At 30.8% G+C, this 14,989-nt stretch overlaps 2 protein-coding genes across 3 annotated transcripts; both read right to left on the reverse strand.

Annotated features, from left to right (window-relative positions):
• Positions 1-420: 420 nt before the first annotated feature.
• LOC110619476 (peroxidase 4) lies at positions 421-2,141 on the reverse strand. Its single transcript, XM_021762954.2, has 4 exons — positions 1,866-2,141; positions 1,483-1,674; positions 1,222-1,387; positions 421-1,044 (listed from the first exon to the last, which is right to left on the reverse strand). Exons 1-4 carry the CDS (start codon positions 2,094-2,096, stop codon positions 653-655), a joined length of 981 nt encoding a protein of 326 aa, XP_021618646.1. The 5' UTR covers positions 2,097-2,141; the 3' UTR covers positions 421-652.
• Positions 2,142-6,416: 4,275 nt separating this feature from the next.
• On the reverse strand, positions 6,417-10,464 carry LOC110619475 (protein NRT1/ PTR FAMILY 5.1). Of its 2 annotated transcripts, XM_021762953.2 has the most exons (4): positions 10,245-10,464; positions 9,528-9,745; positions 8,182-8,738; positions 6,417-7,426 (listed from the first exon to the last, which is right to left on the reverse strand). In XM_021762953.2, the coding sequence occupies exons 1-4, from the start codon at positions 10,345-10,347 to the stop codon at positions 6,559-6,561; spliced, it is 1,746 nt and encodes a 581-aa protein (XP_021618645.1). In that variant the 5' UTR covers positions 10,348-10,464; the 3' UTR covers positions 6,417-6,558. The 2 variants fall into 2 exon arrangements, with proteins under 2 accessions (XP_021618645.1, XP_043814504.1); XM_043958569.1 differs by lacking the exons at positions 9,528-9,745; positions 10,245-10,464 and adding an exon at positions 8,822-9,484.
• Positions 10,465-14,989: the final 4,525 nt, after the last annotated feature.

Genomic DNA, 14,989 nt, shown 5'->3' on the forward strand with positions numbered 1-14,989 from the left:
AATTTTAGATTTAAGATAAAATTTTTTAAAATAAATAATTTTAAACGGTTAGATTAAGACTTATTAAATAAATGAGTTCATAAACAATTTAACAAGTTTATTTTAATTCATTCACTAAATAAGTTTACAAATTAGATTTAGTGTGATTAATTTAAAAAATAAATTAAATCAAAATAAATCAAATTTTATAGAACAAAATTGGTTTGATTACCTAAATGCTTTCTTAATGTTACTATGCAAGAAAATTTTGTACTACGCATTAGCAATCTAAGTTAGTTAACTTAGTATTATTGTACTTGTTGTCCTTTTTAAAAGTTGGTCAAATTTGTATGGTTATGTTTGTTCTTTTTCTTTTATTTCTTTTAAGAAATATAAATTTCATTATTATCAATGTATTTTAAAGTATTACAATAGTTTTCAATAAAGCAAATCTCATTATTCTATTCAAAATTCACTATTAAATATCTATAATTAAAAAGAAAATGCATACAGACAACACAAGTGTCCTTGAAAGATAGGAACACCTGTTGGACATTTTCACAATCATAACCTAAATTCTCAAATGCACCCAATCAAAAGTTGCAGACAATCTAATTTATTTTTAAAAGTCTTGTATAATCCAAAGATAGCAATCAAGACCCATAATTCTCACTTAGTTCACCCTCCTACAATTTTTTCTGATCTCTCCTCGTGATCCAGTGAGTGGACTGATATCTCCCATCTTGATCATGCCAGCCACAAAATCAGAGAAAAAGGTGCTTTGGCCATTGCTGTAGGTGCGAACTATTGAATCAGTGGATCCACCATTGAACAATTGCTGATCGGAATGCAGGAGGCCCTTCTGATTAACCAAGTTCTTGAAGTAGTTGTTATCAAAAGATGTAGGAGTCAGCAAATCAAGTGGTGCCAAGTTGTTGTCCCCTGTCCCACTGGTTCTTGGGCAGTTTGATCTCCTTGTCTGAGCAAAGGAACTATCTATGTTGGTCTCATTGTATATTCTTGCCCTAAACGATGTGCACCTTGCTTGTCCAATTGTGTGCGATCCTGTAAGATTTACAGCTTTTGATTTAGTCATCAGCAACTCTGCTGGCTTATGTATGACAATTTAGTCTCCGAAGTTAGTTCGAGTTTTATACACCCGTAATATAAAATGATAGTAGCGCTGCATGAAATTCCATATATTTACTACGCGTTTATTGCATGTATGTAAATAAAACTAACCCGCTAATGCAACTAGGTCTCTGGTTGAAAGGCCGAGAGCGTTGAATCTTGAGATGAGTTGGTTGAGGTTAGAAGTTGGAGGAGGAATACCATTATTTGCAGCAGAAAGGCTTGCAGTTCTAGCATCTCTTCTTCCAAGTTTAACATCCCAACTTGGACCTCCAAGCTAATTAATTATTAACAGAAGAAAAAAACCCATGATTAGTTCAATAAATGATGCATGAATTAGGCTACATACGTGTAAAAAAAAAAATCACTTACGATAGCAGTAGAGTCTCTAGCAGCGATGGCAAGGATATCAGCACATGAGACTACTCCAGGACAAGCTTTCTCAACTGCGGATTTTATATTGTCTATCACATCAAATCCTCTTGCTGAATTCCGATTTGGATTTGCAGTCTTTTCTCCGGTGAAGGAAGAAGTGTCGTCAAGTAGAAGTGAGCCATCACATCCCTGCCATGAAATTTAAATTAAATGATCATATTGATATAAATAGTTAAAAAGGGGAGGTCCTATCACAATGGAATTACGGCCTTGAATATGTTGGATTCGTTATAAACGTAAGAAATGAATATCTTTGATAGACCGAGTTTAAGTAAGAAAAACTTGACTAATGTAAAAATGATGAAGAGAATGAAAATTACATTAACAAAGCAATCATGGAAGAACAAACGAACGAGGGAAGCACCCATTCGTTTCTCTTTATTAATGGCAGATTGAACAACAGGTTTCACAGTAGAAAAGAGGTTAGGGCAAGATTTGGAGTAGAAGTTTGTTGAGAGTTGAGCATTGGTAGTGGTGATTCCCATGGAAGCCAAAAGCAAAACAAGGAGACAAGAAGACATAATAGGCTTGAAAAAAGAAGAAAAAGCCATGGATGAAACAGTGAAATTGGGTTTGTGTGTGTTGTTGAAAGAAATGCAAGGAAGTGTGGATTTATATAGGCGACAGTTGCTCAAGGTTGTTATGGTCGACAAAGGACAGGTAACCTAACACGTAGACTCTTATGTGTGTGCATGGCTTTATCTACGTTAAAAAATTGAGATGACATTGATTATTGATTAATAAGAGAAAACTGAGGAAGATTAAAGACTTTTGAGTAAGAACACGTATTTTAGAAATGACATGCTACAAGGACTTGTATGTGGAGATTATTTGTCAAAGATTCTAGCTATAATAGGTTTATTTTCTTGGTAACGATTTTTGACAAACTCTAAGATCTCCCAAAAGAAAAACAATCAATTTCTATGAATTGGTTAAGGCCAACTGGGAAAAAAATTTTATTGTTAATTCAAACGTGCAATTGTAGTATCAATTTAAAATGAAAATTTGAAATTGAAATTTTGTAGGCTGGATTTACAAATTTTTTTTTTTTTTTATGTTTCAAATTTTGAATATCATATTATAAATTTTAAAATAAATTAGCAACAAAGAGATGAATAAAATTCTCCAATATATATAATTGCTAAATTGTTATTTTTTTTATTTTTAAAAATGTAGAAAAGAAAAAAGAAAAGTATCGACTTTGATAATAATAATAAAAAAAAAGATTATCGTAAATGTCAAATCTATTGATTAATTATTAAGATAAAAAAAAAATTAAAAAAGGAAAGTAAGAGAAGGATGACAATGACATGGCGTTTTTTGGTGAAGTTTGGTGAAAGTTAACGCGGTTTCTTTTGTTTGCGTTGTGCACCAGCATTGCCTATCCACAGAAGCTTCTAAGTTTTGGAAGACATATAACAACCCACTTCAAGTTTCACTAATGATGAAATTGAATGAAGTAAATAGAATTAAATTAATCTCTTCTGAATAATTAATCATATATACTTAATTCCATAAGTAAGGAAATTTATGCATAATACCTAGAGAGAGAGAGAGAGAGAGATTAGCAAATTGCAAAATGATAAGAAAAAATCAAACACAATTATATATATAAATCAAATGAGTTGAATTTTGCTAAACTTAGCATTAATGGGAATTAGTTGGAATCATAGCTCACTATGTCTTAATCATATGTATGCTTAACCATACAAAGTTGCTTAAGAATTCTCTACCATATGTGAAAAGAATCAAACCATCTTAATTGGATTGGCTTAAAAGATATTCAATTAGTAATCATTTTTTCCTTAAAGTAAAACCAAAGTATTCTAGCAATCTAGAAAATTAACTATATCGACTTTTCTTTTTAATTCATACCCATTTAAATCTATTTCTCTTTTTAATATAAATTTTATATATTTCTATATTCAAAAAGCTAATAAATGAATAATTCAAGGTTTAGTATTTATGTATTTTTATATAAATATTTTAATTCTAAATTTATTTTTTTAATTATAATCTCATTAATTTTAAATCAAGATATAAAATTTAAAATTTAACCAAATATATATTTTGATTTCTTATTAGTACCCTAACTTTTTCATTATTAATTTTTAACTCCTTTTTTTTAAGAATATAACTATTTAATACCTAAAATTTTTAAATTATTATTTAACCCTTAAATTTATAAAATATAATTATTTAACTCTCTCATCTCGTTTATTTTCTTTGTCTGTAAGTAACTGCGGAAGAAATTTCCTAACTCAATCATTTCAATTTACATCAGCTTGTGTAGGTTTTAAGAAAAATATCGAATTTTTGAGTAAAAAGAAGGCTTTTATTTATTTTTCAAAATTTAATACAATAAGTTGAATAAGACAATTTTGTAAAAGTAAAAGTGGTTGAATAACTAATCTCAATTTTTACTCTATCTTTCTTTAATTTTGCTTTGTATACTCATTCTTTTAATTTACATATTTTTCTTCTATTTTTGTTTAGGGAAAGGGAAGAGGTCACCATCAACAACACAGAAATTAATACAAAACTAGTAGGTTGTCATGGATATTGATATTTATTCATTATTTCAAGTTTGACTATCTATAAATCAAATATTAATTCCAATAAAATAAAATAATATAAAATTTTAATAACCATTAATTAAAATGTATATAATAAATTATATGAATAATTAATCAAAATAGTTGTAAAATTCATGCTCATTTGAATTTGAGCCCATGAAGAGTCCTTTATTTCTAGCTTCACAAGATTTGCTCCTGTCGCGTACAACCCAACCCAGTAATTACCGAGGCATTGAGCCTTAGGGAGATTCTTTAATGGCGAGGTGCTGCCAGTAAAGTAAAATAGGAGTAGATTTTTTTCTTTTAAACAGATAATTGGAAATTGGTGAATAAAATTTAAAATTTCACATATTTATTTAAATGCACTTATAAGATGAAATTTGTAAGTACAAAATAAGAGTAAATATTAAAACGGAATGGTCGATATACGCTATTATTTAAAAAAAATTTAAAATTAAGATAACGGGTATATACAAGCTAATATCATCGTTCATTATTTTATAGTTTTACTTATGGATAACGAGTGAGTTTTTTTTTTTTTTTTTAACATTCAAATCATTATGATTTTGCATTAGACAATTAATTTAAAAAAATCCATATTATATATTTAAGTTCTAAAAGAAAGAAATGGTCGTAATTCTGCAATAAATTTGGTTGGTAAACTACTGCAGCTCTTTTTGAACAAGGCATGGATGACTTTTGAAATGGTAAAATTAAATAATTAGTTAGCCACATCACATGAACATTGAACAAATTGAAATTTAGGGATTGCATGCAAAACTTGACTTTGGGTCACCATTCAACAACTTAATTAATATTGTTTAGGCCTTTTGGATGTTGAATTTATTAACAAAAAAAGAGGGGAAATATTTATTTTGCTTTATGACTAGGTCTATTTATGTATATTATAACCAACCTTGCTTTTGATAGAGTCAAACTTTAGTAGAAAACCAATTAATTAATTTTCTTATATTTTTATCCAATGAGTTTCTATAGTTTCATACTTTATTATAAAATAATTATATTATTATCTTATAATTCACATATATATATATGATTTAATGATAGTGTCGAAAACATCTAAATTATTCAAATATTTTTAATACACATCTATTTTCACTTATATAATATATATTTTTTAAAAGATAGTAATGTGTAAAATATATCACGTATAATTTGTAACACTTAGTATATTGTATAGGGTTTGAGCCAATTATGTTTTAGCAGTCGTAAAAAAGATTAGAGAATTAAGATTAGAATTAAGATCTTCATCCTAAAGAGCTTGGAAGGAGTCAAAATAGACCGAACTCTCTAGAACTTTATCTTTTTAATTTCTATCATCCGAATATTTAATTTTGAGATAGCCATATAAGATTTTAAATGAGTATGTTTCATCAATTTTGACTTAACGTATATGAAAAAAAATATGATCTAAACTGATTAAATATTAAATGAGTCAACTGTCCATTATCAATAAGCCGCTGAAAAATTCATATCAAAACAATAAGACTTATTCTGAAAAGATATGTATTAGACATATCCTGAACGAATAAATATATAAATACTCATAATTTTATTGAAAACACAATTTCTATTTTGTTTTTCTTCAACCTCAAAACTCTTTCAGCTTTTCAATCTTAAAACCTTCAAATACTTAAAATTCAAAACCATTACTCCCTCATTTACTATGCATATTCCATATATTTACTATCCTTAACCCTTAATCTAACCACATATCTAAATCTACTCTCTTGAGGATCTTTCGGTTATCAAAAAATAATTGATTTTTTTTTTATACAAATGTAAAAACCACCAGCTAATTTTAGTGCTTCAGCTATATTTTATAATTTTCCTAAATATTTTTGTTGCTTGCAATAGGAAAATTGCCAAATTGAGACTTGAAAACTTCAAAGTTACTACTTGTCTTGACAGATTAGGCCTAAGCCCATTAGTCTGGACTCTATTTGGGCTATGACAAGAACTATGACCACCAGGGTCCAGTTGGTTCTGTACAGCTAAACAAGTTTTAGACATATACAAATTATATAATGGTGATATTAAAATTATAATGGAAAAACTTACTTAGATTCTGCAACCATAAACTCAAATCTTATTTAATTTTTATATAAAAAATTTATATTTTTATATTTTCAATTCATAGTGGATCGGATATTCAAAATCACTTTGTACATTTCACCGAAATTTTATCAATTCATATAATTGTAGTCATACATTAACATTTACTTTCTAAAACATAAAGTTATCATAAAATTTCCCATTATAAAGAATGGGAAAAATAGCAATTAGAACATACACATTTATTCATAGGATCCTAATTACAAGAGGAACTAAAACAGCAAAACAAGAACCTAAAATTAATACTCATATCTTACAAGGACTATGATGCTAATCAATTAATTATGTTTTAGTCTCTTAATTATACTTGTAAACCTAGAGGGGATGTGTCCAAGGTCTTCTCTTCACCTTCATTCACCTTTATGATTTCCTTCTTGTATATGAATCTACTTGATGCCCACACAAAGGCTCCCAAGTTCAGAGTTGATACAATCAAAAGGAATCCATAATAGTAATCTAAGTGGCAATCATTCAAGTTGTTACCAATCCAACTCTTGCCTCCTCCTCTTCCTGTGATCTTATCAACCATTGTCACTAAGAAGCTGTTCAAGAAGTTCCCAACTCCAATCCCACTAGTGAAGAAAGTGGTTCCAAGGCTTTGCATGTCTTCAGGAGATTGATCATAGAAGAATTCTAGCAACCCAATTGCATTAAACACATCTGCAATTCCTATTAGAACATATTGAGGCAATAGCCAAAATATGCTCATGGGGACAATTTCTTTTGGCCCCATGCTGTGGTGTAGCCTTATCACATGCATTCTTCTAACTTCAACTGCATAAGCGATTGCAATGGCAGTAACTTGGATCACAAATCCAATTCCAAGCCTTTGAAGAAGTGTGATTCCTCTTGGGTTCCCAGTTTTCTTTCGCATGAAAGGAACAAACCAACGGTCATACATTGGAACAGAGAGAAGCATGGAGAGTGTCACAAAGCTCCCTAGTGAAGCAGCTGGGATCTTAAAGTTGGACCCAAGGCTACGGTCCAAGGTGGTGCCTTGTTTGACAAAAAGGGTGTTGATTTGAGCCCATATGGTGCTTGGAATTAAGGTCACTAGCCATATCATTATCATCCCAAGGACAAGCTTGGTTCCTTCCACTTGAGTCACTGTGCAGGGTGGACTTGAAGCACTTGTGTTTATATTTTTTATTGCAGCTTTGTCCAAGCACCTGAGAACAAAAAACACTTGTTTATTATGGGTGAAGACTCCAAGAAGTATTTTAAAGCTTCACTTTAGAGGAAGACTTTGTATATCCTGCAACTAATGCTATGTAGTGGAGGATTCCACCATTAAATTCACCTACGAGTTGTTTGGATATGAAGCAATGGTGGGGTAAGGAAGGCGCACCACTGCACTGTGACACTTACTATCTTCATAAACAACTTGACAGAGATGGGTCACAATTCATTAAAGATGACCAACACAGTACTGTATGCACCCATGCACATGGAAAAAATTATTCAAACCAATATGGCTATCCAATCTTAAAGAGAAGCCCCACACTTTGCTTCTAGGCAGAGTAGATTTCCTAGTAATGCACATGAATTTGGGAGGTCCCTCTCCACCTGCTCCTTCACAATGACATTTAAAGACTTGGAATCCATTTTGAGGTCTAATATTGACCATGTTTTCAGATTCCATGCCACAATTATTTGTAGGAATGAAAAGGGTATATATTTTGTCTATTTCAATAGCAAAATATCTTTTCTCATACGAAAATGATTTAGCAAAGCTCATTTGCATTAAAACACATGAATTTATAACTATCTTACTGAAGTGAACATACTTATCAAATGATTGTAAGCTCACATGCAGATTCTTGCCGGATTAGAATCCTTGCAAATTAATAGTCAAATTCTTAGATTGTTCATGCATTTTCTTCTAATTAAGCAAGCTTGGTAGTTTAATAGTAGGATGACAAACCTGAATACTAGAGTGTGATGGACTTGCCGTTTTCCACTATCAATATAATGTTGTTGTTCAAACTCATGAAGCTCTGAGGGATCATTAGGGAGCGGAAGCTTCCTATTTCTAAAGGCAGCAATAGGGACTTGAATTAGATCCCTTGCAGGGCTCTTAGTCTTTCTAACTTTGTGCCTGTAAAGTGGAGTCCCTAAATAGAATATAAATAGGGATAGTAGCAGGCCAACTGTAGGGATACCATACCCTAAACCCCATCCCAAGTTCTCTTGGATGTAAACGAGACAAATAGTGGCAAATAGAGCACCCAGAAAGGAGCTAAACATCCACCAGTTGAAGAATGAGACTTTAAGCTTTTTTTCTTGGGGGTCAAAATCATCAAACTGGTCTGCACCAAAAGTTGATATGTTAGGCTTTGTCCCTCCTGCTCCTATCGCTATAGCATAGAGAGCTGAGTAGAAGAATGCAATTTGTGAAGAAGAAGCCTTGTTGCATACTCCATTTATGCATGTTGGCTTCATGAACTTTAGTGAAACAGTCATTGTTAATAGCATCATTCCCTGCAGAGAAAATTCCATGTTAATTAATCTTTGCTTTTAGTAGAAAGAAGAATAGCATAAAAAAATTCAAACCCAATATGTACTTTTTCCATCATGTGGAAAGAAAATCATCCTATTAAATTGTGACCCGTTTGTTGTTTTCTTTTTGAATAAGCATATTAAAGTAACCCAGTTGTTGTTGATGATGATTCAAGGACATATGGGTTTGGAAGACAAAGGAAAAAAACAGAAAAAAAAAGAAAAAAGGAAATATATGGTATCTATATATTAACCATGATTTGTTGTTATTATTGATGATTAGTGCAAAAAAATAAGAGTCCACTTCAATCAGTTGCAACTCATTTTCAACTAATTGAACCGCTACAATGGCTTAAGTTCCCTAAGAATAGTGCAAAATGATGCAGGAAAGCTATTGGTCTTGTGGGCCTAATGTGAATCTTAAGCTTGTGGAGAACAAATTTTTGCAGCAAATAAATTATATTGATTCAAGCTGATGGCCAATAAATGAAACTAGCAATTCCTGGAGGGTCCCACAACCAAAAATAAAGAAACCAATTGACCACCTTGAAGTAGGTAATCCAATACATGGTCCAAACAAGTGTAAGCTGTCTATTAAGATAGAGATTTTGAATATGAACCTCATGATAGGACAGAAAGATTCATTTCAAGAGAAAATTTGAACTTTTTCCTCCACAAGTAATGGGCTTCTAGATTAGACCTTTTAGAAGACAAAAATAATTAAAAATATATATATAAAAGAGCTTAGTGGAGGAGGCAATGATAATTTACCATGACATATAAAAGAGAAGATACAGTGAAAGTCCAATATCGACCCAAGTAAGTATCTGCTATGTAAGCACCAAGAATTGGCGTGATCCACACAGATCCTGACCAGTTGTTCACATTCCTCACTGATGCAACTGTGTCTTCATGAAGTTGGGTTGTCAAGTAATTAACTAAATTTGAAGCTATTCCATAGAAAGCCATCCTCTCAAATGCTTCATACCCTGTTCAATTTTACTTTTATATAAGCAACTAAACAAACGTAGACTTCTTTTTCAAGTTCTTGATTACATAAAATATACCATTATTTTGATCCGATCACTTGAAAGAATATATTGTTAAAAGCTAACAACTTTCTTCCAGATTTGCTCTAGTCTTCAGCTTAAATTTACATCATCATGCAGACACACTTGTAGTTTTTTTATACACAGAGAGCAGTAAAAGCAAAAAAGATAAGGGGAGAATTGGGGAAGAAATTCAAAGAGAAGATACTGAAGCTTAGGTTCAATCTTGAAAACATCTACTCAGTATATATTCTGTAGAATAATTAATCATTGTGATTAAAGAGAGATTCTCTCATGAAACATAACCAATTAATGAGGACTTAAGTACCCAGAAAAAAAAAAAAAGAACAGAAAGTTTAGCTTGCAAGAAAGAAGATAATTAGAAAATGAATGCAAACTTCAAGATTGACAAGAGAAGAAAAGATGTTTGATTATTTACCAACTAGAAAGGCACAAGCTTTCCATTTGCCAGTTTTGGAAGCAAGAACAGGACGGCCACGAAGATCAACAGTGCCATCTTGGGTATAGCCTTTGGACTCCATTAGAGATTAAATGAAGGTTTTGAGTGAGAGGAAGTAGCAAGCGAGAAATAAGGAAGAAGGAGAGCACTGAGCTGAGGATGGTGGAGGTGGAAACCTCAGCTATATATAAATAGGCCAACATAACAAGGCTTGTATTTTATAGCCACTATGAATTTTCCCTTTAATTATTTATAAAAAAATTTGTATTAAAAAGAGAGATTTTGATTTTGCTTAACAAAACAATAAGCCCTATTACATAGTCAACGTTTCCTACATATGTTGGGACCAATTAGGCAATTGCTTTATGCAAAAGTTCTTGTGCAGTGAGCGAGTTTCTTTTTCATTTTTTTTTCTTATGTCAAATACCATTAATATTATAGAATTAGAAGAATCATCCCCAAAAATATTAGCAAAAATCCCATAATCTTTAATCTGAAATACAATAACATCAGTAATGATTGGGTTGTGTTGATATATATAGATATCTCTGAGTCTTAGCCCACCGTTAGAATAGAATTGGTGACTCAGAGCAAAGAGCATTGGCTTAAGCGTAGTAGCATACTCAGCGCCGCATCACATGAATATTGGGTGAGGCGAATTGGTCCCCTATGTATAAGTTTGTAGAGCTGGAGATTGGCTATTTTATGTTGGGGAAGTCACAAATCAAAAGCAAATCACCACCACTAATCTTCTAATGATAATTGCTTTGGGAGGCCAACACATAATCCACCATCATTTCTACTTAAAATATCATTTTCTTAATTATTTCTTCCTATTTACCTTTTCAATCACACCATTAATTTCATTTATGGGCTGCTATAACTACCCATTAATCATTACATTTTTCTGAATTAATTTCCACTAATCATCACTCTCTTTTTTTTGTTGGAATGTCTACCAAGTATTTTATATATTACAAATCAAAACAAAAATCACGTTCACTTACAGCCAACTCGGAGAAAAAAGCTTTACGTTTCATCTCTAAATTAAATAAAACAATCAAAATACATATTTAGTTATTTAATAATCAAACAATTATAAAGAGAGGTAAATTTAATTAATTTTATTTGGTGAATCCTTTTATATAATATGAATAATAATTGATGGATGTGAATCTAATTAAATGTATTATTGATGAAAGTTGTATTGGAATTATCATGAAATTATGAGAATTGTTTTGTTTCATTAATTGCAAAGGACCTTTGAAAAGGGGGAAAGAATATAGAATTTTGTCCATTGCTTGAATCTTGTAGCCAGGATGGATATGCATGGGGAGACAATATTATATTATACTAATAAAAAAAAGGAAATGTACTCCAAAATGTTAGAGATTCTCATATATAGCCAAAACACAGGAATTTTTTTATTATTCTTTAGCAATAGAAGCTTAATATTACATTCCATTTAAAGCTTTAAATTACATTTCATATATATTTCGTTATTTAATTTGGTAGGTTTACTAAATACCAATAAATGAATAAGATTTTAAGGCAATATAGTTAAAAAAATGACGAGAAAAATCATGCAGAGCAGCCACTTGCACCGACCTTGTAATTCAACTAGGCCCTCACTCACAGACTTTCCCTTCTTATTGTTGCTATTTATCACCTCGATAATGCCAAAGGCACCCCCACACGTTTTGGCATTTGGGTACTAATTGGGCAAAAGTTTTTTATTTATTTAATTTCAATTTGGATTTAAATTATAGACATCATCAATTTGGGTTATCATTTTTTAATATGATGATTGTAATGCCATTAAATTAAAACTTATTATAATAAAAGTATAATTTTAATTAAATATTTATCCTTTTTGTAAGTTTTGAAATACACACGTGAGTGATTCAAATATAAATTATTTGAGAGGTAAGATATTTGCTGCTTTTTTTTTTAAGAAAATATTACATAATTTTTGTGTGTCTCATTTGGTGTAGGATCATTGATTCTCTTGTACAATTTGTCTGAACATAGTTGAAATGGAATGCATTGTGATAATGAAGATTGTCTATGTTCATTTGACTTGCAGTTTGTGGCTGTGGTTATGCTTATATAGTACATATACCTAAGCTAGATGGTCCTCTCAAACTGTAGCATGCCCATTTATTGTCTAATCAAATTTCTTTTTCTTTTTCATTCAAAATTATTTTCATTTCATTTTCATTTATATGTATAATATTGTGCGTTTATTTGTATAATATGAATCTTGGTGCAACAGTTGTGGGGAAAGAATCTTAAAGCAGTTGGTGCCTGCCTTGTACAACAGAACCTAAAAGCCAATATTCCTGAGTAGAAGTAGCTCCAGTTGGGAGCTAGCTACTTGCCATTAGTACTCATTGGTGTATTGTAGCCACTGGAATTGGAAATATGTGTCATCACTCATCCAACATTCTTAACTAGTCACCTTACTCAATCACTTGAATTGAGTACACCCCTAAAATAGATTCGGCTATAATTTGGTTTAACTCGATTTTAGAGTTTTATACATTTAAATTGAAATCAAATTAAAAATTAAATAAATCCCATTCCATCATTAAGTTAATTTAAATAAATAGAAATAAGGATTCTGAAATTAAATTATTTAAAACTCGATAAAAGAATTTTAAATTTTAACGAATCAAACTTCAAACATTTGAGTTGATTTCATTTTCACCGCTAACATAGGTGTTGTTGCAATATGTGTGGTTATGAAGTGCAACATCATTCCAACTCAAAAGAACAAATTATGGAGAGCATATGTTAATAAATGTGTAAAACAAGGCAAAAGGGACCACAACGTCTTGCTGGTTGCCTGTTAAAGGATACACACCGACCAATCACCCTCCATTTTTAATGTAAGATGCTGATCTTTTTCGAATCTATAGAATGACAAAGAATCACCACTTGGTCAATGCAATATCCCAACATTATTTCACTAGCCAAGCAGCTACCTAGCTAGATGCTATTCTAGCACCCAGTTGCCCTCCATTTCTATTCAAGTTGGAGGTTTCTGTGTCTTGTCTATATATTTTCACACTACTAATTCATGAATTCATATGTTCTTACTCTTTATATTTTACAGATTTTAATATGTCAATTTTAAAATTTTTCTTTTTTTTAAAAAAAAATTTGAAACACCAAAATCTAGCAAGAAAGTAATCTTTCCATTAGCTATTGGCTTTTTGATATTTCAGAAATTTTTAAAGAGGATAAGGCTTCTTATACTATGAAGTCGACACTCATTCCTGATCTTATGATGATAAGAAATATAAGATATTTATATATATAATCCAATTTCTTAAATGTGTAAATCATTATAAATTTAAATAAGACAAATGATATATATTATAAATTCTATTGGAATTAAAAATTTTGTAAAAATTTAATTTAATTAAATTTTTTTTGTCAATTCTTTTATTTAGAATAAAGAATCCAATTCTTTTATAACTTCAAAGAATTACTTTAAAAAAAAAATATAAATCATGCATAATTATTTAAATAATTTTCTTATAAAATGAATATTTTCGAATGAAGTTTTGAGATACTTATATAAATACAGAAAATTATAGATTCTAAATGGGTTGACACCAAAAAAAATAAAGATAAGTAATATACATAAATTGACAAATAACTTTAATCTCTATTTACTTTTTTTAAATTAATTTTGATTATGAATTCCTCCAATCAGTATGAGTTATATTTTGTGGTTCCTTTAGACCAATCAGAAGCATCCAGCATAGCAATATAATGTATAAAGAGAGAAAGATCAATCCCATCATCAATAGCAATGTCTGATCATATGATAACATCAAATTGGACTTCTTTTGAAAGGATGGTCTTGTCTTCATTCTACTATATTGATCTTCTTGTTTTGATGAATTGGAAGAAATTGAAGAATGCCATTAAATGAATAGAGGTAAGCTATAATTTTCTTGTTTTTAGTACAAATGATGATAGTTTCTTGGACCAACTCTTTTTTATAATGCCAATGATACATCTCATTCATGGGTTGCAATTGCCATTAAAACAAACTAAATAGCTTTGTATTATCAAGAACATGCTCCAATATTTTCAGAGCTAGGGTTTGCAAATGCAAAGTTGTTGCATGGCATTGAGGGCATGCATATATTGCATGCCCTACATATCAACAGCATCCTAAAACTCAAGCCAGTTATAAGGTTACCCAGTAGTTATTTTGGGAAGGAGGTGTGGATGCCCTCTCCATTGTGCTCATTTAGAAAGAGACTCAAAATTAACCATTAGGGTTTTGATGTGGCCATTTGATAAGTGTGAGACAAACTCTTTTGACAATGGCCCTCAGAAAAGCCCCACAAGTTCAAGATTATGATAAGGCTCTTTTTCAAAGGTGCTGTCCAATGAGGGACAAATTATTAGAAGAGGTCCTATCACTCAATGAAATGAATCACAAAGTCCAAAAAGGAATCAAATTCAATTGAGACTTACAATCTATTGGTTGCCATGCTATGTAAAACTATACACTCACTGTTGCATTGCAAATTATCACTACTAGTCCAGAAGAAAATGATCTACATCGATTTGGGTCGGTAATTATTCTAATAGTGATCGGTTAAAAGTTTAAGGAGTAAATTGAATATTTTTTTATACCTTCAAAATTGGACATGTAGGTTAAATATTAAGCTTTCTCTTGTACCTAAATTCTTGCTTAT

The sequence above is a fragment of the Manihot esculenta genome, chromosome 7 (assembly GCF_001659605.2).
Source record: "Manihot esculenta cultivar AM560-2 chromosome 7, M.esculenta_v8, whole genome shotgun sequence".
Lineage (NCBI taxonomy): Eukaryota > Viridiplantae > Streptophyta > Magnoliopsida > Malpighiales > Euphorbiaceae > Manihot > Manihot esculenta.